The 23,734-nt window shown below is 41.2% G+C and overlaps 1 protein-coding gene across 2 annotated transcripts in view; it reads right to left on the reverse strand.

Moving 5' to 3' along the window:
• Positions 1–1,994: 1,994 nt before the first annotated feature.
• The window catches only part of trit1 (tRNA isopentenyltransferase 1), a 39,490-nt gene continuing 17,750 nt past the window's right edge, over positions 1,995–23,734 (reverse strand). The window contains exons 3-11 of one of the 2 annotated variants that reach the window (XM_061059602.1): positions 21,788–21,883; positions 21,267–21,424; positions 19,089–19,231; positions 18,826–18,937; positions 15,020–15,132; positions 14,826–14,903; positions 3,712–3,821; positions 2,910–3,027; positions 1,995–2,794 (exon numbers count right to left, since the gene is read on the reverse strand). In XM_061059602.1, coding sequence (XP_060915585.1) covers positions 2,580–2,794; positions 2,910–3,027; positions 3,712–3,821; positions 14,826–14,903; positions 15,020–15,132; positions 18,826–18,937; positions 19,089–19,231; positions 21,267–21,424; positions 21,788–21,883 — 1,143 coding nt within the window. In that variant the 3' untranslated portion in view covers positions 1,995–2,579. Of the gene's footprint in view, positions 2,795–2,909; positions 3,028–3,711; positions 3,822–14,825; positions 14,904–15,019; positions 15,133–18,825; positions 18,938–19,088; positions 19,232–21,266; positions 21,425–21,787; positions 21,884–23,734 lie in introns of those variants that run through there. The other variant, XM_061059603.1, reaches the window with a different exon arrangement.

Below are 23,734 nucleotides of genomic sequence, written 5' to 3' on the forward strand. Positions count from 1 at the left end.
TTAACACTAAACCTTCATGGAAAGCTAACAGCTAACATTGGAAGTTAAAAAATCTGCTAGCGTTTGGCAAAAAAAAAAAAGAAGAAAAAAAGAGTGATTATCAATATTTACCAATATCCTTTTGACTAATCCTTGTGACTCTGAATCATGCTCATGGCATTACCATATCCATCTATTGACATGCTGGTTTTCAAAAGTCTGTGTCAAAATAATGGAGAGGAAAACGAAAATCCAGTCAAAACATGATTTTCAGCTGTTCTAACCTGAGGAAGCTACAGGCTAAACGCTTGTAAAGTTACAGGAAAGTAATCTTCAGTGTGCCACGGATTATTGATATATTTTCCATGTTTTTCAGCATATAAGCGGTACATGCAGCAAAGCCAATGACAGAGCCCTAAACTCTAATGCTAACATGCATCTATAGGCTGCAGCATGTATTACATAAGCAAGCCTGCAGTTCCCCCACAGAGGGCCTCATGTATAGGACAGTGTGTGCTCTGTGAACGTGTAAAGCTACTGCGTTGCTATAGGGCAGGACTGGACTGAGAGAGGGAGAGACAGAAATTAGGCACTCAGACTGGGTGAATTATTATTCAGCTCCCCGACTGATACAGCTTACATGTTAGCACACATTTAGAACAGATACAGATCAACTTTTACAGCACATATCTGAGGCCATAGTAGCAGCTTATTTATTTCAGTGCTGGTTTGTTTTGTGTTTGTTTATTTCTTTGTCCTCACTGTCTGCAGCTAATGAGTTCACCCAGTGCATGCCAGTGTGTGTACATACATGATCCACGGCGTCGCGGTGTGTAAATAACTAATTAGCCTTGTGACAGCGGACGCTGGCCTAGTTCTCCACTTCCAAAGAGTATGTGGATTTGTGGTTCAAGGGGCTGAAGCCTCATGTCATTGAATTGCACAACCTTTTGCCTTTATATGCAGGAGTTATTCAGCAGTGCCCGGGGATGCCAGGCGAGAATTGGTTCGGAGCTCGAGATAAGCACATATCACACATTAAGTCTCGGAAGATAAAGTTTATCACAGTTTAATTGTTTCTTTTTGTAATTACTGAGATGATAAACATGATTTTAAAAAATCACCGGGGGGGGGGGGGGGGGAGGGAAAGCACTTCTGCAAGTCTAATTAAAAATGTATAACAGAAGGTAAGAAAAACAAAGCATCCTAAACAGAAGGTTTATAAAAACCAGACACCAGTTGAACAGTGACCTCTGATATCACTCACTCTGTATGGTAAGCCTCAAGTAAGCTTGAGGCCTGACCCAGTTTGAAAAGAGAGAATGTGGGACACAGTCTCTCACACACACACACCAACACATTTCCAGCTATTATATGGCTGGACATATTTTTAGTCATGTGGATGAGGTCAAACACTGGGAGCCTGTGAACTGAACTTGTGTTGAAAGCATACGTCTTAGCCTCATACTGGCGGCGTGAAGAGAGAGATGATGGAGTGTTAGCCGGGTGTGTGGAACAATCGTCTGATTACGAGGAACAGGGGGGTATGGGGGAGTCGTTCTTTTGAAAAGAAAAAGTGTCAGGTGAGGTGAGGGAATGGGAGCGCCAGAAGAGAACCTTTGGAGTGGTGCCAGGTATTGTGTAAGGGGTTTTACAGCAGGCAGGCACACCTTGGTTTGAAAGGGGTACAACAGTGCTGGATAAACAAAGGCCTGCAATCACTTCAGTGAAAACACACATTCTCCTCAAAGCCTCAGCCTGTGGTTTATAACTCTGTCAAAGCAGAAATGAGCTCAGCTCAGCTCCACTGAAAGACAACGGTATAAATCAGGTACTTGTCATCATCAAACAAAGAGCTAAAAAAAAAAACGTATTTAAGGACCGTTAAACAAGGTGGCAGGAGGCAAACAGAGTACAATGCATGTGCTGTGTAAGCATGCCATGACATCTGACTGAGATAAAAGGGAACCTATGTCATGTGAAAACCTCTCAAATCCTAATATGTGGGACCTGAGAAACGTTTAGTCCTTTTGGGTTATTGAACATTTTTAGAACCAATTGGATGAAGCATAAAGTGCATGGTGGTCGGGTTACAGACAAAGAAAAAAACTTCAACTTAAAAATGGTGACACTCAATATGTCAGACATGTAGTTGGAAGCAACAGTATGAAATATCTATTTAATTAAGGCACCATCAGCAACGTTAGAAAAAAATATAGAAGGTAAAATTCGTCCTTGGCTGCACACGCCATAAAAATGTCGAAGTTTTTCTTTGTCAGTCCACGATGTTGAATTGCCATGATCGTCATCATCTCTGCTGTACAAGTTCAAGGATCCATACTCTTGAACAAGCACAAATGAAATGAAAGATTATTCTAAGTTCTTTGCATTCAGCGAGGATCAACGTTATTCAATTCCTCTACAGGGCTTAAAAGGTCTTCATTCACTTCACTGGGAAGTCATTTTTTACAATAAAAAGGACTGAACACCAGTATAAAGGACAAATACTTTAAAAAAAAAAAAAAAGCAGCCCTATAAGAAGACATCCAGCTGATGACAACCTGAATGAAGATGAATGTAGCTCAGAGTCTGAACAACTCTTACAAAGTCACAGGTACTTCCTGCTGTGATGTCCTGATGTCCTTGGACGACTCCTGAGAGGGGGCGACGGCAGCATTAGAGACCTTTGAGCGACTCTCTGAGATCTGTGCAGCAGAGTCAGGAAGTGCAGTGGTAACCTGGGATTGGTCAGAAGGTGGTTCAGACTTCCTCTTCTTCCTTACATGATAGTGATGCTTTTTCGACTTCAGGTGAGCTGCAGGTAAAAAAAAAAAAATGATGCCGTTTCATCTCAGGGATCATATTCTTACACTTGAACTAATGATTGTGATTGATGATCATGTTTTCATGTAGTGCGTCGACCGACCCACCTGTCCACTCCAAATCACCGATGATCACTTTGTCACACAGGTCACATGAATGGCGGCTCCGTTTGTTTCTCTGCTCCGCCCCCTGGACTCTGATTGGTGCAACAGCTGGCTCCTCACCCTGATTGAATGAAGACAAATTGTTTTACTTCAAGATTTGGTAATAAAGTCAGAACGATTCCCTGCATAGATTTTCTGTTTAAGGATAACATAAATTCAGCATTCAGATAAGAAAATATTGTCTTTACTCTTAAAATCAGACAAATCTTTTGAATGATTTTTTTCTTGAGGGTGCTTTAATGAATGCACTGTTTTAAGTCACATTTGATAGCTAGCTATTTTCTTCATCACTGCCTTCATTGATGCATAAGTGTGTTTGTTTGCACCTGTCTGCAATGAACTTTTTAATAACAAACACTTCATATCATTTGTAAAGAAAACTTGCTGCTACTTGTGGTCAGGAACTCAACAGGAACTCTTAAGTGGTAATTGAGATAGAGAACATCTATTGAATATTGTCTGTGGAGCATGATACGCAAAGAAAGCGAAGCAAGGCCAGAGTAATGTGAGATGAGTGGATGAAAAAACAAAAATAGTTTTGAGAATAACAGAATTGAAGGAGGATGAGGGGAAAGAAATGTTAAATAAGAGGCAAGTTAAGGAAAATAAAGGAGCACCAAAAAAAAAAAAAAAAAAAGAGTAGAGGAACAAAAGGTATTAATAAGAAAGTATGCAATTGGTGGTATCCAAACAGCGGATGGAAGGTCTGACTGGAGGCAGCTGGTTCAGACCACTGAGGCCCCACCTTACTGAGGCTGTCCAGTATCTGCAGTGCAGGGTTCAGGACTGTCTCCTCCCACCGCGACACGTCCGTCACATCCAGGCCATACACCACGGGTACGTTGTCTCCCGGTCCTGCACACACACACACACACACACACACACACACACACACACACACACACACACACACACACACACACACACACACACACACACACACACACACACACACACACACACACACACACACACACACACACACACACACACACACACACACACACACACACACACACACACACACACACACACACACAGATCAAATGCACAGTTATTACACATTATGCATTTTACAAGGCCAACAAAGGCCACTACAAAAAATGCAATAAAGGCTTTTAAGAGCCATTCATTTTGTTCAGTGTTTCCATGTTTTTTTTATTGCACATGCAGTAAAGCTTACAGTTTGAGTTTGTATTTTGTCATGAACGACCAGCAGGCCTAAACTGATAAATGTAAGCCTCCTTAAGTCATCAGATGAGCTGCATTATCCACCAGATGAAAGAGGTCGACACTGATGCAAGTCGTTGATTCTATGTAGCGTGTGACATTCTCACTTTATAACCATGATGCTGATTTTTTTTTTACATCTTAAAAGAAACTAACAGGCTCTAAGATAATTGATTCTTAATCAGACGATTGCAGACTTTCCAATGGATCCCGTTCAAACTAGAATATATATCTATATTTTTTTAAAAAGGTAGCAGTGATGTGCTGGAGCCGCACCCTGGAGCTCTGTCAACCTGCTGACTCACACTGGCTCGATAATGTCTCTCCCTCTCTCCCTTTATCCTCCTACTCTTCTGCGCCGTCTCTTTCTCTCCCTCGCTCTAGCCAGCAGTCTCGCTTCAGCTTTCACTCACTCTCTCTCTCTCTCTCTCCCTCCCTGTAACTTTTCCACCCCCGCGTTTCTATTTTGCATCAGTCAGCAGTCTCCAGGCCAGGCCTCAGCACTAAACAGCAGCACCAGTCCCTGCCCTGCTTGTTTGTCTGTGTATCCGTCTGTCTGTCTGTCTGTGGAAGCATCTGTCTATCTGTCTGCTCATCTGCATCAAGGACCACTTCCACTGAATTGATTCAAAAACAGAAGAACAAGAATTAAAGGTGTGTGCAAATCAAAAGTGAATTAAAGCAATTCAAACTGCACATAAAGCTAGTTAAACTAAATGAACGCAGCACCTACATTAACTAAACAAACTACAACACACAACATATATGAGCAGAAAATACAGGAAACTGAAGCGGTCAAGCAAAAAAAAAAAAAAACATTATTTCAAGAAAACAAGCAACGTGTTAAACGTGACTTAAGCAGCTTATCCATGGATTTATATTTTTGCATTACAGGAATAGTTAGGATTTTGAAAGTGGGGTTATATGAGGAAATTAGTCTTGGTAAAATTAGGGAAACTTTTGAATCCGGCGGATATGTGGACGATTTTCATAGTCTTCAGGAAGATGATCACTTCAGTGCTCTGAGCTAAAAGCCAATGCCAGCACACTAACATAGAAAATATGGCTTTACGCTGATGTTACGCAGACATTATGTTGACAATGTTTTCTATCTTAGTTTAGTATGTTAGCAATCGCACCTTTTTAGCACTAATCATAGTGTCAGAAATTAAACTTTTGACCTGATGAGCACTGGAGGAACTAGTCAGTGATTTAAAAAAGAATCAGGGATATCTTCTGAGGGCAGTGAATGTCTGTACAATCCAAACTGCTTGTATAGCTAAATATTTAGAAATGGCACAAAGCAGAATATGTTCATATCATGTTTTTCATCACACACAAATGTGTGATGTACAAAAAGGTATGCAAATATATCTAATTAACCTGCAAGCCAAAGCTGGTCAACTCAATTATGTCTTAATCCTTCGCACATACAGACAGGGCTGTGGAGTTGGCGGGAGCGGACACAATGTAGACTAGAATTACTTAAGTCTGTTGGGAACTGTCTGGGACTTCATTATTACAGAGGAACAAGGCGTGGTGACTGTATCATCTTATCATCAGTACAACAAACTGTATTGACTCTGCCAGAGGAATAAAGTGTGTGGAAACAATGAGCACGTTCACACAGCCTCGCCTGACAGCAATAAACTTTAACTTTGGCTTGGTCCTTGGCACAAGCCGCATTTCAACTCCTCATGGGCTAAATTTGATTTTGTTATACCATCAGGCCCTTCACAATAAGACAGTTTCATTATTTTTCTTAAACAGACAAGCTTTGATATCCTTTTTTTTTTTATCGATCCCTCAAAGGGGAAGTTCAATTTAACACTGTTGTTGAGACATGCTTCACACATGTACAGGAGTTTGAGGCTCAGTGTGGACGATAGGGATGCAACAATTCTCGATATAATATTGAAATGTTTGGTACGGCATCCACGGTACAATACCTGCTAGAGAATTGCAGTAGTCTTGGTTTTGCATACAACTAGCATCCATGCATTGTATTTCTCTTGGAATCGGCTCTGTTGATTTGTCTCGCGCTGGGATAAGGAAACCCCCCCCCCCCCCCCCCGAGTTAGTATCCTATCACTATGCACTAAAGTTGGGGGAAGCCGACAATACTGGTGTAAGATTTCACACATTATTTTGACATGACGAGTGGTGAGGAGAGGCAGCAGTATGAGAAAGCACCGCTGTCTCTCAAATCAGTGGTGTGAGGACATTTCAGTTTCAGCGTTGAGAAAGTGACTCAAACGGAAACATTTGCAGAGTTTGGCTAAGTTTACAGCAACATGCTGCAGCAGGCTGTAACATTACAAACATAAAGCTACTGCTTTTTTACACACGCAGACACAGCAGTTAACCTGCATGATGCAGAAGAGGTGAGAGTGAACGGAGAAAAGACGAAGCAGCATTTGAAACAGACTACTCCACGATGAAATATCAACACTTAACGGTCAGATTCTGTGTGAAATACGGAAATATCTTCCTATTTGTACAGCGGGTCGACCAAACACCACGACTGTGTATAAATGGAAAAGTTGTTTTGCTTAAAAGTAAAATAAAGAAATAGTTTTTGAATAAAAATAATCTGTTGTTTCTTAACATTTCATTCATTTATTTTTTCATTTATTTTAATGCACTTAAAAAGCAAAACAAAAAAAAAACATAATAGATCAATGAAAAAACAGACAGTACATAATGATTAGTTAATTAACAAAATATACATTTTGAAAGAAATGTGCTGGAGGAGCCAAATAAACCCAGAGGGGCTTGTCGAGTGGCCCTCCTAAAGAGAAACATGTAACGCAGAGACATCTTATTAATGTAGTCCAAGTAAAAACAATAAAGGGTTGGGTAAATTGTTCCAACAATGAGGTCCTCTGAATCTGATGGAGAATTGAGAAAAAGATGTCCTGAAAAATGCAGAATGAAGTAAGCTGGCTGACCTTGGGTTGTAGTGATGGATTTGAAAATTGAATTGAAATACATCCCCATTGCTGTTCCTGTAAAATGTGCCTGAAGAATGAAACACAAGAAATCCCATTCCAACATCCCGGGCCATCAGAATCCACAAACAGAGGTACCTATTGGATCATAGGCTGACTGTATTGATTCATCTCTAGAGGACGACAGCCAGAGTGAGCGGCTGCACACAAAAGAGTGCATAAGCAGTTGGGGGTTTGGTGCCTTGCTTAAGGGCAGGTGGAAGGAAGTGAACTGGCACCTCTCTAGTCACCAGACCAATTTGCTACTGCCCCCCTAAGATACTGCCGCCCCAAGACAAATGTTGACGAGGATGCTCGATTTGCTTTGCTTATTTATAAATCTGACAAAAGACATAAAGGCAAAGTAAAAACAAAGACCCTTACTAAAAGCTTTTAAACACTCCAGGACCAGCAGCCATTGAGTGTGCCAATGTTTGTTTTCCTATTTGTTTTCATCTGGGCACACAAGTAATCCCAGAACTCTGCTTGGCATGTGTGTTTACACGGTCAGACAGTGGGTCAACTTGTTAGTGTGCTTCTTTTCAAAACATCAGTGAATGTTAATCAATGCCTCAGGTTTCGCTGTGTGTTTCTGTGTGTCAGAGGGGAAGTCTTTTGTATTTTGGGCACAAAAGCGGGCAGGTGGCGGCGAGCGTCACCTGGCATACCCACATGGCACATGCACAGCCAGAAGTCTCCCTTAGGTGCTCTATTAAATAATCATCTTGCCGGCGGCTCTCCTGTTGCCGTTATCGCCTCACTTTGTTCTTTTATCTTTCTCAACACACACACCCTCCTCACATTATTCCCTACTGCAACTACCAACCTCCCCCTGAGCTGAGTGAAGTGGGGGTAAATAAAAGGCGGATAGTGTTAGGTGGGTTGCCAGATGCTGGACAGAACCCCCTCTGGCAAACTTGTTTAGGGTCTGGTGAAATTCAACTCTTTTAATCCACTCCACAGTGAATGAGGGTTGATAAGAAATGCTGCAAGGACAAAGAGCAGGATGGTCAACACACACACACACACACACACACACACACGACTGTGAGCGTTGCCATTCAAGCACACAGGGTAGATCACTTTGCCAACAAGAAAGAGCTTCTCTAGTCGCCCAGCAGCTGCTAGCCAGTGTTGTGTGACTCTGTGTGTGTGTGTGTGTGTGTGTTGCAACAGTAGTCCACCTGTTGCAACAAGCAGGCCAGGAGTCATATGCTGATTTATCCCCATGTTTGCTGAGTGAGGAAGTGCGCGTGTGCGTGCTCTTCTATAAAAACTCCACTACAAGTCTCAGCGCGGCATCCCTGCTGGCCCAACTGTGCTTCTTTGGCTGTTGCCCACACTGAAACAGCTGCTCTATTCACTCAGCAGCCTCCGTTCCTCTTTCATAGAGTTCCTCTTTTAATTTTTTTGCCTCCTTCTGTTTTCCATGTATGACATTTTTGCATATGGTTAATTAATTTGGTTTAGGGAATTTTAATGTGTAGGTGATTATTTGTCAGTGGTAATATTTGAGATTCAAGTTTTGGTTTATTTTTTCACTGTCAGTTTGTATGTACACATCAAAAATACTTTGACTGTTCTCCCAGGCCCACAGCAGTGGTAGAATTAAAGGTCACACACATATCCCCATCTTGAACTCCTATGTTTACATACACATACACCCCACAAAAAAGGAGAACTAATTACTTATTTCTGTGGTATAGTTACTAATAAAACAATGAATATATTTCCGTGACACTGATGAAATCTAAGGACCTTCTTGAAATTTGTAAAGCACAAATAAGGAAAATCCCATTAATCCAATTAACTATCAGAGGTGCACAGAAAACTTATAGTTTCTGAATTTTTCCAGCAACTGATTGTCACCTTGTATAAGATTGAAAAGTTGGATCATAAAAAATGACTTTCAAGTGTTAATCATTGGCCCGAACTCTTAAAACACAAATGGGTGTAGTAATCTCTACAGCTTTTGCAATCTATGGGGTGATGGGGGTTTCAAACCAGCTTCTTAGCGTCAGCCATTTAGTGTTTTCACACTTGCTTGTGTCCATATATCAACAGGGGTGCCTCAAGGGTCAGTGCTCGGTCCCCTTTTCTTCTCCATATACACCACCTCACTTGGTGCACTAATCCACTCTCATGGCTTCTGATATCACTGCTATGCTGATGATACCTAGCTCTTCCTGTCATTCCCAGACTGTACTCTGCTGTTCATCTCCTTACACTGGCTCCCAGTTAATGCTTGCATCAAATTTAAAACTCTGCTGCTTGCTTACAAAACAGCCACAAAAATGGCTCCTCCTTACCTAAACTCTATCATCCAAGTCTACACTCCCTCCCGCCCACTACGCTCTGCAAATGAAAGGCGTCTGATCCAACCTTTACAACAAGGCCCTAAGTCTCTAACTAGACTCTTCTCCTCTGTCGCACCCATTGATGGACCAAACTACCAAACTCCATTTGATCTGCAGACTCACTTTGTACCTTTAAGAAAAAGTTAAAGACCCAGCTCTTTCATGAACACCTAAGCACTTAATGATATTAATGATGATGATGGTTTTGTTTGATAATGATAATGATGTTATTCAAGATGGTTTTTGATGCTGATTAGAACGCTCAAGAACAGCTGTTGATGTTGTGCTTTGCCTCTGTGCAATGCCTGTCAGCACCTGTGTCCGATTAGACATACAGCTGTTTGTTTGCACTTACCGACATTTCCTTTCTAGATCCTTGCTTGTGTTTTTCTTACTCTCTGAGGTGTGACGCTTTGGATAAAAGCAAATGCCAAGTTAATTTTAGAATTGTAAAATTGTAAAAGTCCTGAAAAACTCAAACAAATTTTTCACTCATACAGTACGTTGTCCGTTCTCCTGCCAGCACCCTAGTATTTTTTTCCATAGAAAGTCAGAGTGAGCTGATGTTAGAACACAGCAGGATATAATGAGGAGAATGCACCTCTAGCGTCATCAACAACACGTCATTTTTCACTTTGTTCCTTCTGCTTGCTAAGCTGCTTTGTTCTTCCTTATCTGTAAAACAAACGGGCTATTTCATCAACACTTACCGCCTGGATTTAAACACACCTGCTACTGTCCCTCCTTCAACCCTATGTGTCATCCTCCACTCCTGCAGCACTTTCTCATCTCTCTCCACCTAGTGGAGGTGACTGAGAGGTCTTGGCAGATCACCACAGGAGGAGGTTACACTTGTGGAGGTGCGTGTACATGAACCTTTGCACTAGCCAGAAGACAAGGGTGTGAACTCGCAACACACCTGTCGCCTCACCTGGATCAGATTTCCTTCACTCTCCATCCAACCATGAATCGCTCCTGTCACTCTCTCTTTGTCTGTCTGTCTGTCTGTCTCACTCTCTCCCTCACTCACTTGCTCACTCACTCTCTCGTGGGACTTCGATACCTAAACCCCTGTTACTTAACACTCACCTGCATATCTTGGTTACATGTAGAGTGTGTGTGTGTGTGTGTATTTTCACACAAATTAAGAAACTCTGAGGGAGCATAAAATGTGCCACTTATTAAAATTAATATAACCTCAAATTACCATTTTCTCAATGGGTGATTAAATCTTTTAATTAAACCACACACACAAACACACACAGAGATCCTATGAGTGCATACCTGAGTACAGACGCAGTTAAAGGCAGGATAAATTAAGTTTGCTTTAATTTGAACTGCCTAACCTGGCAGTTAAATCCCCACAGCAAAGTTGAGCCCATCAAGAAGCGCGGATCCCGCCGAAAAGCATTTAGTTCACAGAACGCCCACCTGCTCCTTTACTTGACAGTCGCTGGTAAACAAAGTGAACCATTAAACTGGGTTAAGCTTGTGTCTTCATGGCAGGCGAATCAGTGTCTTTCTGTATGTTTGCATTTACGGTCAACATTCAGCTCAACTTAACCGACTTCATTGTGCCTGCCTGACTGAGGCCCTCTGTCATTTCCAGTTTGTCTTTCCCTTTCACCCACCATAGTCCCTCTTTGTGCTAGGATTGGTCTGCGTAGCCCCCCGTGACCCTGTTGCCAGAGTTTGTGTGGTCGGGGCAAAATTCCTGGCAGCTCTGTAATGCTTTTAGAGATTAGCCTGCTCAGCTGAGGTGCCGGCATTTATGTGAGTGTGTGTGTGTGTGTGTGTGTGTGTGTGTACGTGTGTGTGCGAGCGAGGCTCAGACAAAACAGAAAAGAGGTCAGCAGTCACAGCGAGAGAGCGAGGTGAACTGAGTTGATGCAGACAGAAAAGGTGGGATGAGCTAGTTGAAAGAGCAAAACAGGACAATCCAGGCCAAGAGGTGGACACAAGGACAAGACTGTCTATTTGCAAATACTTCAAGGCTCTGACAGTGAAAGAATCACAGAAATAGATACTATCATGAAGGATTATGTTTCTATTCGAGCTTGTTTTTATGTGCGATCGGTGGAGGACTATTACAACATTTGAAAAAATGTGATTATCCAACTTAAATGCAGAGATTTGATAAACATGTAGACCAGTTGTAATTCATTTTGATAAGACAAAAGAGCAAAACTTTGACAATATTTTCAAAACGTAGTTCCATGGATATCTGGAGGACTACACTCTGAGTCAAGTTAAGTGTTACACATGGCTTCTGTGAGTTTGAAGCTTGACCAGATCAATATCAATCTTGAACAAGTCTGCAGTTCACAAACAAGTCCAGCAAATAACAAAGGAAGGATAAAAAAAAGGGAACAGGAATCAATTTTAAGTGTAACACTATGCAACCTAAATGCTGCAAGACACAGTTAGAAATTCATATGTGCAAGCCCACATCCCAGTGGGATTACCCTCGTAAAATAAATGGCATATTTTATTCTGTTTACCAAACAGCTGTCACCACAAACGACGCAAAAAGTTTTTGCTGTAATAAATTACCATAGCATTAAAACTGAAATAATAATATATAAAATCATTGGGCTGAAACATCTTAATGCTCACTGATCTATTTCTTAACATCCCTGATCCTTTTCCCCTGTCTCACTGATTCATGAACACACACCCAATGCTTCACTTTTTTTTTTTTTTTTTTTAAATACATGACCTTATGTTAAGTCCGACCGCCCACCAGCTTGATAAATGTCTGAATTTTACTGTAAGATTTTAGCAGCTCTGAAAAACTGAACCAAGTATCATGAAAGACATAATAGATTTGTTTAGTTTGCAGACTGTCCTTACATCCTCTGGGAAATACAAAGTTTCTGACTTTAAGAACTAGAGCGATCGATCTCCTCTATGAAAGCACCAAAGGGCAGAGTTGGTAAAGGACCATCAATAAACTGTAAAACTTGAATACTTTCAAACATAGAAAGTAGTTCACGTAATACCAAAGCTGAGGGGGCGGCCAGCTGGGAAAATCTGTTTCTCTGTGTCTGATGAATGGCTGGCATGATACAATTGATTTTTTGCTTCAATCAATCAATGTGTTTTATTTCTCTTTAGGTTTGCGATCACATGTCAAAAATGTATTACTTCTTGTCTAAATAAGACGATCTAAACAAATAGGTAAAGAAAACAAAACGATTGGAATATGATTTAAGAGATTTGCAGCTAGTTATTTACTGGGAGACTAAAAAAGGTAGAGAATTTTAGACTTTTAAGGGATTAGATTTCATCTGTCGCCACCTGTACCTTCAGCCTGATGTTGGCAGCAGCTGCACTCCGACTCGAGTCTATGTGGTGTCACCAGGAAAAGTTACATGATCTGTCCGGAGGCACATCACCCAGACAGAAACACATGCATATGTGCAAAAGCACAGACAACTTCAGACAGATTACTGCTTATGTAAAAGGAACAGAAACACACACACACACACATATGATGTATGGTAGGCAGGCAGTCAGAATGAGGGGTATTGAGGTTTAGGGCCTGGAGTGGCCTAAGCCACTTGGGCCTAACAGGATTAGGAGGCTGGGTTACTACAGGGCATGCTCCTGGCGAGGCATAGAGGCCAGGTTTCCATTTGAGACAGAAACACAACCGGGCTTTGTGCACATTTAAAAACATGCCTGGCTTCCAGAGGTTGTGACCGGGGTGGGAAATCACCACCTGCTCAACACTGGTTGGTTTTGGCTGTGTTGGGTACATTTCCCCAGACTGCAGCACCAGAATCATTCGACCACTAATGATCATTCTTATGCAACTGGTGCCACAAAGGACTTAGTGCTTGGGAAAAAAATCATTCAAAGGTTTTAACTACAGGTGTAAACATGCAGATGGATCTTGACACATTCTACCCTCAGCCAACAAAAGCAGAATAAAATCTGTTTTTATTTTTGTGTCAGTGAATGAATAAGTCTGGGGATTTCTACGATTGAAATATATCAAGTGTTATCAATCGATTTTTAGTTGTAACAAAAAATACACAGGTTTTAAGCATAAATGACATTTTGGATATGTAGTTCATGATTATGTAGACAAATTATAAACTAGATCTTAACAACATGTTAATTATGGTTAATTAATCACAAAAAAACGAATGCCTTTCAAAAAATTAACATGTCTTTTTTTTAAGGCATCCCTGAGCACATCTCTCTATGTACACTTGTGTGTTTGCTCGTTTGTGTGCTTGTGTGTAGGTGGGGCGGGGGCCAGGGTGTTGTAGGTGAACTAAAGGGAAGCAAAAATAGTTTGTGAATTAACACTAAATAAGGATGAGAACGTAGTAATTTTAATGTTAGAAATAACTCAAAATAGCATAATAGAGTAAGTCTGCCCTGCAAAGATGTTTCTGAAATTATTTATACAAGTGATTGATCGTGATTCATTAATCACAAAGTGGTTCATTAATAAAATGATTTTTTTATGGCTTGTCAGCACTAATATAAACTAAGAATAGTCCTTTTTTATACATATATATTTGTTTTGGCATTGGCTATACAGCCCACAGTAGCCTTTGTTCATTATATTTGAATATACAATATATTTATTATTGATCAATAAATACAAATTTCAGGTGACCCCCATTTGAATTCCATGTAACCTCACGAGGGGTCGGGACACCAAGGTTGGGAAAGCCTGAGTAAGGTGAACAAATGGGCCTTAGCGTGTGGATACGTAACCGTCCTGTAACTGACAATTTGTTGCCTCTCTCACTCTGTTTATGATTTTAAACTAGACTTAAATGTTTTTTAAAATCTAAAAGTCAAAACTCAAAGTGGCGGGGTAGGGAAATGTCCTTACCTTGAAAAAAGACAGACTCACTGCTTCTCACTGTTTCCTCCAGCATCCAGTCTGATAAGCTAAACTAACACGCTAAGCTACTTCTCGATATCTGACATAATGTTGTAGAAATTGTTCATTTTTGGCAATTTAAACAACGAGCATGTAATAATGTAAGTTACATCACCTGAACACCAGCGTGCACATAAACACATACACACACACACACACACACACACACACACACACACACACACACACACACACACACACACACACTGTAACCTGGAACACAATGAGGTGTCTGAAAGGCTTATTGTGTGTCTAAGGAGTGAATGAATCCCATCTTGTAAAAGAGAGTGCTTATTATAGAGTCCTGGAGTCTGGAGAACAAACACACACTGAATCCAGCACGTATTGACCGATGTGTGAAAGGGATACTCACTTTTAAGGAAGCGGTTTCGGACCCATTTGTTCTGTTTGCGGGCGTAGCGTCTTGTAGCGATCTTCAAAGCCTCTACACCTGAGAGAGTTCAAAGAAGGCTGTTATATGAGAAGGCTGGAATGGTTTTTCTGCTTGATCAGTCAACTGGTGAATCTGAATTCATCCCTGTGACATTTATCAGGTTATCCTCTGACCTTTGTCTCGTAGCGCGTCTTTCTCCTGCTGGCTGCTGCTTTCAGGAACGGTCAGGTAGTCATGGAACTCCTTAAAACCTATGGACTGAAAAATCCCATGTTGATAGTCCTGACTGGAGAGGAGCAGAGGAAATGAAACATTAATCATCGATTCAAAAAAAAAAAAAAAAAAAAAAAGTTTCCATCTCAGACTTGACATTTGTAGACACCCGGCGGTGACTCACTTTCACCCTCTCCTTCTCCCCTATCTCTCTCCTTCCCTGTCTGACCAGATGTGAGGCCCTTCGGGGGAGAAAGCGGCAGAATGACATTCAAAGAAAAAATGAATGACACATGCAAAGGGGCCCACGGGTGCTGTTTGGAGTGGCGTGGGGTCTGGGGCAGAAGCCCGAAGAACGTTTGTTTCAATGTCAGACCAGCTCACCCCAATTCATCGCATCCCTACCTTTTTTAGGCCAAACTGTCCCTTTTCAGACTTTAGTAATAGCTCCACCATCAGTGTCAGTTTCACTGACCTGGACCTTACTGAATTTGGACTGATTGCTCATAGAGTACAGGTCACATGTGGTGGCATTTGTCTTTCAAGAAAAACGTAATATTACATCTTAACAGATTTCAGCCTGAATCTGTCGTAAACGAATACGGCAGTTTCTGATCTTAAGGCAAAGGTTATTAGAAATTGTCTGGACAGCTCTCTTCATCTGTCTTCAGATATTTTCTACTGACTATAACACTTGTAATAATATATACATATATGCTCAAGTCCTCGCTACATTGGCCCTGGCTCAGCTCCAGCCTGTGGCTCATTGGTGAATGTCGTCAAACTTTCTCCTCCCTGTATTTCTTTTCTCTCTTCCACTGTTCTATGCAGAGTAAACACCAAAATGCAGCAAAAGGATATATATTGCTTTCTAATGATGAAAATCTAAAATCTTGCTGCCATATTCCACACACTTGAATGGTAAATGCGCTTGAGCTTGTGTAGCGCTTTTCTAGCCTTCTGAATACTAAAAGCGCTTTAAGACCGCATGTCACACACACACACACTCACTCACACACTCATGTTGCTGCAGGAGCTGGGGGATGAGACGGCCACTCTACCAACTGAGCCACAACCTTTATTTTAGGTTTTCACAATCACCGAGTAAATTGGAATCTATATAGATTTGTTTCTATTTTTAATTGACTTGAATGGATAAACTTACTTTAATACAAACTGTGTTTCTGTTTTTTTCTTTTCATTTAGTTTTCTTGTGGTTAAAAATTTCTTCGTGGACAGCACTTGATAACACAAGGTTAAACAACCAGTGTTAGATATAAGGGCTTCTTTTGTTCAATAAATGATTCTTGTTACAGAAACAAGAAGAGGAAATCACAAAAATAAATCTGGCTAGACGAGCAGAGACAGAAATTTGAGAATAGCGACAGAGCACAGGAAACGTAGAGTCAATGGAGGGTGAGAAAAGAAAGGGAGAGGGAGGGAAGGAAGGAGGGAGGGAGGGAGGGAGGGAGTGAGGGGAGAGATTTGACCTTGATGTCTGGCCACAGCAGCATGCAGGGGATGGAGACACAAGGGGAAGAGGAGAGAAAGACAGACAGAAAGAGGAGGGGGGTAAAGTGCTTGGGTGATCGGATTGCTGAGAGGGCAATAGTGGCAGAGATGGAGGGAGGCAGAGAGAGAGAGAGAGAGAGAGAGAGAGAGAGAGAGAGAGGGAGAGAAAGGATGCAGAAGTAGGAGGAGGAGGCTGCTGTTATGAGGTGAGATGGGGTGATGGGGTGATGCGAGAAAGGAGGGACGAAAGAAGGGAATTGGCAGCTTCCTGGGCATGACTCCACCAATGCATCAACTGCCCGCAGCCACACCCACCACACACACACACACACACACACACACACACACACACACACACACACACACAATCAATATCTGCAGCCGAGAGACACTCACAGCTAACATATTGTATCTGTTTCTACTTTAGTTAGTGAGGACCACAAACAGATGAATACATATTTTAACGTCACAAATCCCTCTACAGGAAGGATTGATTTCACATACATTTGGTGCCGTAGTTGCATTTATTACCAGGTCCTTGCTACATCTTTGCATTATAGTCACCTAGACACAGCAGCATATGAAGCACTCAGGAAAGAGTGAATTTATACTGTGACCGAGCAACCATGCTACTAGTCATGAGGTTACCGTTCAAGAAATGTCTTTAAAAAAAAAAAAAAAAAGGGTAATTGTAAGACAGACAGCACAGCACAGCAATCCTGATCCTATTATCATTATCCTCAAGTAGCATCTTTAACAGACAACATAACACTAAGTATTTGTTCCCAGGCCAGAGGATATTCATTCAGTGTGTGTGAGGCCCTGAGGGAATAAGCACAAATCACCAGACTCTCTTGGTAGTGCTAATGTCCTATGAGGTGGGCTTATCTGTACAATTATTAATAATCACTGGACATCCTAAAGACATATCAGTCCCATCTGAACTTAAGTCGCAGCAGTGTGGGCTGAGTCTAAATTGGTCTCCAGGCTTTTGGGAAGCAAACAGAGTACAGAACAGAGTGACCTGTCAGACAGCGAGGGAGAAATAAATAACTGGATAGATGTTTGACCGAGTTCACTTTACTTTTATTACCCCGGTTAGATGGAAGAAAGGAGTTAAGTCGGTACCAGACTGAATGTCTGGATCATTAATTTAGATAGGAGGATGGGAATGTGATCTTTAACTTGTTGCACAGACACTGAACTCTCAGACTGCCTCGTAATGTTCAAAAGCAGTGACGTCAGGGCAGAAGCCAAGTACAACACACGCTTTCACCAAACACAACAGGCTTACCATCCCACTCTGTGTCTTTAAAGGTGGCCACAGTTGATATTGTGGTAAAAATAAAAGGAGATACAATAAAAAACGTCTGGCAACACATGCCATGTGTAGGCAGAGTTCTTTGGCCGTGTGAAGTGAGGATAATGCAACATTGAGCTAACGGTGTTGAAGAAGGACGTGCTAATTTTACACATCAAATACTGTTAACAGGTAGAGGGAGCACTTTTTTACAAGTGTTATCCACCACCTCAAGTGATGTCACTTTATTAGAGTCGATTTAGACTTGGGCGATTAAAGTGATATATCATATTTTTGTAAAATAAGGATTTTCCAAAAGGAATATCAAGATTTTTTCTTGGCTCCCACAGTTCATCCCCCCCCCTCTTATCTTCCCACAGAGTGGCACAAACCATGAGCCACCCAGCCACACATATTTTTGCTGAAGTTGCTTTGCCTCATTTGTACTTTTCTGTCCCCTAAAACTGCACAAGAGCATTTTTAAAGACAAGTTTACAGCTTGCACATTAACCCCATAAAGAGAAATTCAGGTTACTTTACTACAAATGTATTGATCATATAAAAGCAAAACATGTTTCATTTCTAAGTCATTTTCTTTTCTTATTTTTCTCGAAGAAGATAAAAACGATACAAATCTAAATCGAGTTTGGTGATTTTTTTTTAAAGATTTTTTTAGACCACATCGCCCAGCCCTACTTTGAACTACAATTTTGAAAACAATGGATTAGAGGGAGAAAAAGATCACATGGAAACTCTAGCCTCCTCCCAATCTCTGCATGAGGTGAGCTGCTTGATGCTACATTAGCAGACTTTTTTGGGTAATGGAAGGAACTGAATAGTCCATCGTGAGTCTACAGTGTTAAAGCAGTGCAACAAATAAAATATGTAATGACATATGATTCATTTAGGTACAGGGTCTAGAACAGTGGAAATGTAAAACCAATAATGATATACCTGTCACCCTGGACTCTCTGCTGGTTGTAGCAGACATGGAAGTCTCTGAGCTCCGCTATCAGTCCAGCAGACAACATGTCATCCACACGAGCATCCAGCCTCTTGTCAAGAGCTACAGAGGAGCAGAACGAGATATATGAGCAGACAAATATAAACAGTTCATGCTGCACTGAAGCGCCCATATCAACACTGCAATTTCTGTTGTTTGGGTGAAATAGCAATAACTTTAGAAAATGAAATCCATACAATGCTCCCTTCCTTACCCTCCATGTCAGCGTGCAACCAGAAGATGCAAGGGTCTGAGAATCTCAGCGGCCCTCCCAGCCCATCGCTCCCTTCCTGCCCTCTCTGCTCCTCCAGCCAGCGACTGTGCGGGACGCCCGTCTCCACGTGGATTTGAAGACTCCTGTAGATATCAAACCCACAAACAGACACGTTCAGGTTAAATTAAGTACTTTTCCCACTGAGACTATGTGCATACACAACCAAATGAATAATTCTGGGTTGTTTTTTTCTCCAGTTTGATAAAAAGTCTATGATCTAATAAGCCATTTACATCCCAGTCCCTGTGTGTCTGGTCTCTGTGGGTTCAAGAAATAAGAAGAATAAGAGTCAACCATCCACTCATCCATTAAATCTTGTGTAAAAGAATGTCTCAGTCACCGCTTATTAGGAGTAAATGATCAACAAAACGTCAACAATAAATTTAAAAGACAAGAAAAATAAGATAGAGTAAGACAAATATCAAATTATGATGAGACAAGGTACAAAAGTAGTTTGAAGTCACTCTTTTCCTCACTATAAGATAGTTTACATTCAGTCAGGGCTTGAGCTGATAAGATTCAAATCCAAATAGAATTCTACAGCCGTGCCTCGCTGCTCTCTGAGGTTAAAACAAAAAGATGATTCCTGTCATCTCCTGTCATCCAGAAGAGCGGGTAACTTAACCTGCTAACACAAAAGCCCTGAGCACGCAGGCTGCTACTCATCAAACCTCAAGTGTGTCCACGCGTGTGTCAGACGGCTGCATATATCAGGTGGAGGCTGTGTGCTCAGGCAAAAAAAAAAAAAAACCTGAGGAAACTCTTAAATACCGTGAGACACTCGTGAAAGCATCGACACAGAACATCAAGGCACTCTCAGAAACACTTTACTGCATTGGTATCCTCACGGTTCAGAGTGCTTTGTTCAATCCTATACTTAAAAACAGAGGTGAGAGGTGTCATATAAAAACACTGAAGTGTTTAAGTGATAACAAGGTCTATTAGGAAATTATATTTATTTATTTTTAAAGGTTTATTTTGGGGCTTTCTATGCCTGTCAGAGTGAGAAAGAGTGGGGAATGACACGCAGGATCCTCAGGTCGGATTTGAACCTGGGTCGCCCCGCTTGGAGGACTACAGCCTCCTAATACAGGGGTTCACACACTAATTTTCATAAAATTTGAAATGAGTTTGTTTTGAGGGGACAACAAAGCTGGTGTTGGCCCTTCCTGTTACATAATAGAATATGTGTTTGGGTGTTTAAAGAGAATTTTTCATTTTTTACAAATCAAGCTACATTTTTTTTTTTTAAAACAAAGATGCAGGTTTATGCAGCATTTCAATATTAAATGGTAAATGGACTTGAGCTTGTATAGCGCTTTTATAGTCTTCTGATTACTCAAAGCACTTTTACACTGCATTCACACCTGTTCACACACTGGTGGCAGAGGCTGCTTTGTAAAGCGGCCATCCATATTAGCTAATCTGATTCATACACATGTATACAAAGCAGAAGAGGCAACTTGGGGTTAGGCGTCTTGTCCATGGGCACATCGACATGTGGCTGCAGGACCAAACTCCCAGTTGAAGACGACCAAATCTACCACTGAGCCACAGCCGCCCATAATCAATCACATCACACAGATTGAAAGCAAGTACCAATCCAACTTAAACTGATTCTCTAAACCTATTACGTTAGCAAGTAGCTTGCTTGAGCAACAAGCTAACCCCTCTGACTAATTAGTTACTTAAGCGTCTCACTGTATTCACAGACAGACGTGTCTCTTATGTTGCAGTTTTTTCATGTTTGTTTTTTGTTAAGGTTTTTTTTTTTCTGCAGTTAGCTGTCCATTCTAGCTAGCAAGTATAAAAAACTAGCTAAACAACATTGTTAACACATACTGGAAACAAGTAGAAGGATCGTTTTATAACTTATTATTTATGGCTCATTACAGGTAAATATTAATTGTTGCTATAGCTTACTATATTAAAACATTCTTTGCTTTATTGTAATGTTGTTTTATATTTTGTTTGCCAAAAATCATTTTAGAGAGACTCACATTTCTTTCAAAGTTAAAGTCTAAAATATTCAGAGTTTACCAGAAAGAAAAACATTGATGATTGCACTGCAGATTGATTTTGACCAGACATCAAGTGTCACATGTACACCAGTATCACCTGGCTATCTTGCGTCTGTCATTGGGATGCAGCATGGCGGCCATCTTGGGGTCAACCTCTGTCAGCCGTTTATGTAACTCAGCTCCTCCCAGTTTCTCCAGCTCCAGCTTCCTGTCGGGAGCGCCATCGCCTCCATCCCCTGACTCCTCGTTCTCCTGCTGTGGGAAACACAACATTTACACTTTACAGTTGATCAATGCATCCTTCAAATATTCTTCTAACACAGTTCATAGATTTGGAGGACAAATAATGTGCAATATAAATACAAAGAAAAAAGCAGAATACACAGAAGGAATTCTTTGTTAATATTTTTATCAAATGATTGTGCATTATTTATTTGATCTTTCATCTAAGGGATCACTTTGAACTGAAAGCAGGTTACACTGTGTCCTGGCATATTGCTTGTTTTCAGCAGTGAAAAAAAGATGATGAAGAAAATACAGGTATGGTACATAAATGAGATGAATCATGTCTGGAGGATGAACTGAGGTGTGTTTGAGTTGTTCATTGATGACACTTACCCCTGTATCCAGCAGGACCTTCCATAACAGAGACTCTATGTAATAGTTTGTTCCTCCAACAATGATAGGCAGTTTGCTCCTGCTGTGCATGTCGTCTATGTTGGAGTGTTAAGGAGGAATCTCATCCAGGCACACTTGAACAACATGAACTAGAGAATTTCATACACTCATTCATTTCATTTTAAATATCTATATATTCAAGAAAAAGAGAGATTTAACTATTTGATAACGCAAAAAAAAAATCAAAATTAATTATCAATTGTGAGGCAATTTTCTTTCTCACCCAAAGAATGTATAATGAATGGACAACACAACTCTGCCTCTCACCGTTGTACAGAAATGAAGCCAAAATACCACCTTTCATGGGCGCTGACAATTGAGCTGTTGGAGTCATTTAGAGCCAGAGTTGTGCAGGAGAGATCCTTCTGCAGTTTTGATGATGTACTTCTAACGCTAACATAAACTTACATTTAAAAGAACCATTAAACGGCAAAGATCCCTCAGATCTACAGATCACAGCAGAATAGATTATTGTGTCATTTTGAAGCAGAATCTCACAGTTATGGACTTTCAATGACTCTTGTGTTAGTGTGTCTGTTTTCTCCTTGCCGTTTCCGCTCTACTCTGATAATCCTGTCGAACAGCGCCAAAGGAGCCTCACTCGTCAGCATGAAAACTATCATCATGAAACCAGGTTAGACAATAATGTATACGATGTGCAATTGGATTTTATAGTTTAAACAATGTCCTATCTGCTAACACGGACGAGGCAGTGTTTATGACCGACTGCAGCCTGTCAGAAAAAGAGCTCTGAATATCTTGGCTTCACTACCTGCAAGTGGTTCTTGCTGTCATTTTTATTATACAGTCTATGTTCCCAGCCCATGAAGGATTTCTTATCCCGTCTGATATTTCCTGTGACCCTGGCAAACTGGTTAAAAATCCTAGAGAGTATGAGGACTTCCATGCAGTTATCTTAAGTTATATAGCAAAGACATTTCACTGTGCATTTTTTACAAGTCTGCAAAGTCTTAGAGAGCAGTTGAGGATTGATATAACTGATCATTTATAATGAATTAATCATTAGCTGCAGCAAAAAAGAGTCAATACTGGCCATTCATCAAAAGCTCAATATTGGCCACTCGGTTTGGTTCACCTCCAAAATCAACACAAAAAACATCAATATTGGAATTTTTAACATTACAGATGCCACACCTCCCTTCTCTTCCTCCCTCCTTTTTCTGTCGCATCCTCTCTCACCTTGCATCTTTCCTTCTCTCTCCTCCTTCAAGCCCACCTTCTTTACTCAGAGATAATCAAATAACCTCTCCAACAGGATAAAAGCCCATCAGCCATCCGCACTCTCCTCCCCTCTCTCCCTCGCAACACACACACACACACACACACAGGGGAGAGGAGCAGCAGATTAGAAAGAAGAGTGTGATCGCTGTTGGTCGGCGAGGAAAATTGAGGGAGGGCGAACAGAAGAGGGCTGCATGATGGAAAGATATACACGAGAAACAGAAGGGGTTTAAGCAAGGGGGGGGGGGGGGGGTTATGTGAATGGCATTTTGAGTGAAGAAGTGATAGCTGATAATGCGTCAGTAGGGTCCTGTGTCGAAAAAAAAAACTTCTCAAGCTTGAATGCCTTCTCCAACTATCACTAACACACTTCTCTCTTTTTCCCCCTCCATCGTCTCTCCCTTCCTGCTTCACAGTTTGAAATCCTCTGTTTCTGTCCCATCTAATCTGTATTCATCTCTTTCCATTTCTCCCTCTTCCCACCAGCAGGCTCGCGCTGCACTGAGACCTATTCTTGGAGATATACCGCATCCCCTCGCCGCACTGGTTAATGTGTGCGTGTGCGCGTGTGTGTGTGTGCAATAGAAATGTGTGCGCGCATGCCTTCCTGATCTATTAATACCACCTCGAGTTTTATCGCCTCCT

This window comes from Labrus mixtus, chromosome 16, assembly GCF_963584025.1.
Source record: "Labrus mixtus chromosome 16, fLabMix1.1, whole genome shotgun sequence".
Taxonomy (NCBI): domain Eukaryota; kingdom Metazoa; phylum Chordata; class Actinopteri; order Labriformes; family Labridae; genus Labrus; species Labrus mixtus.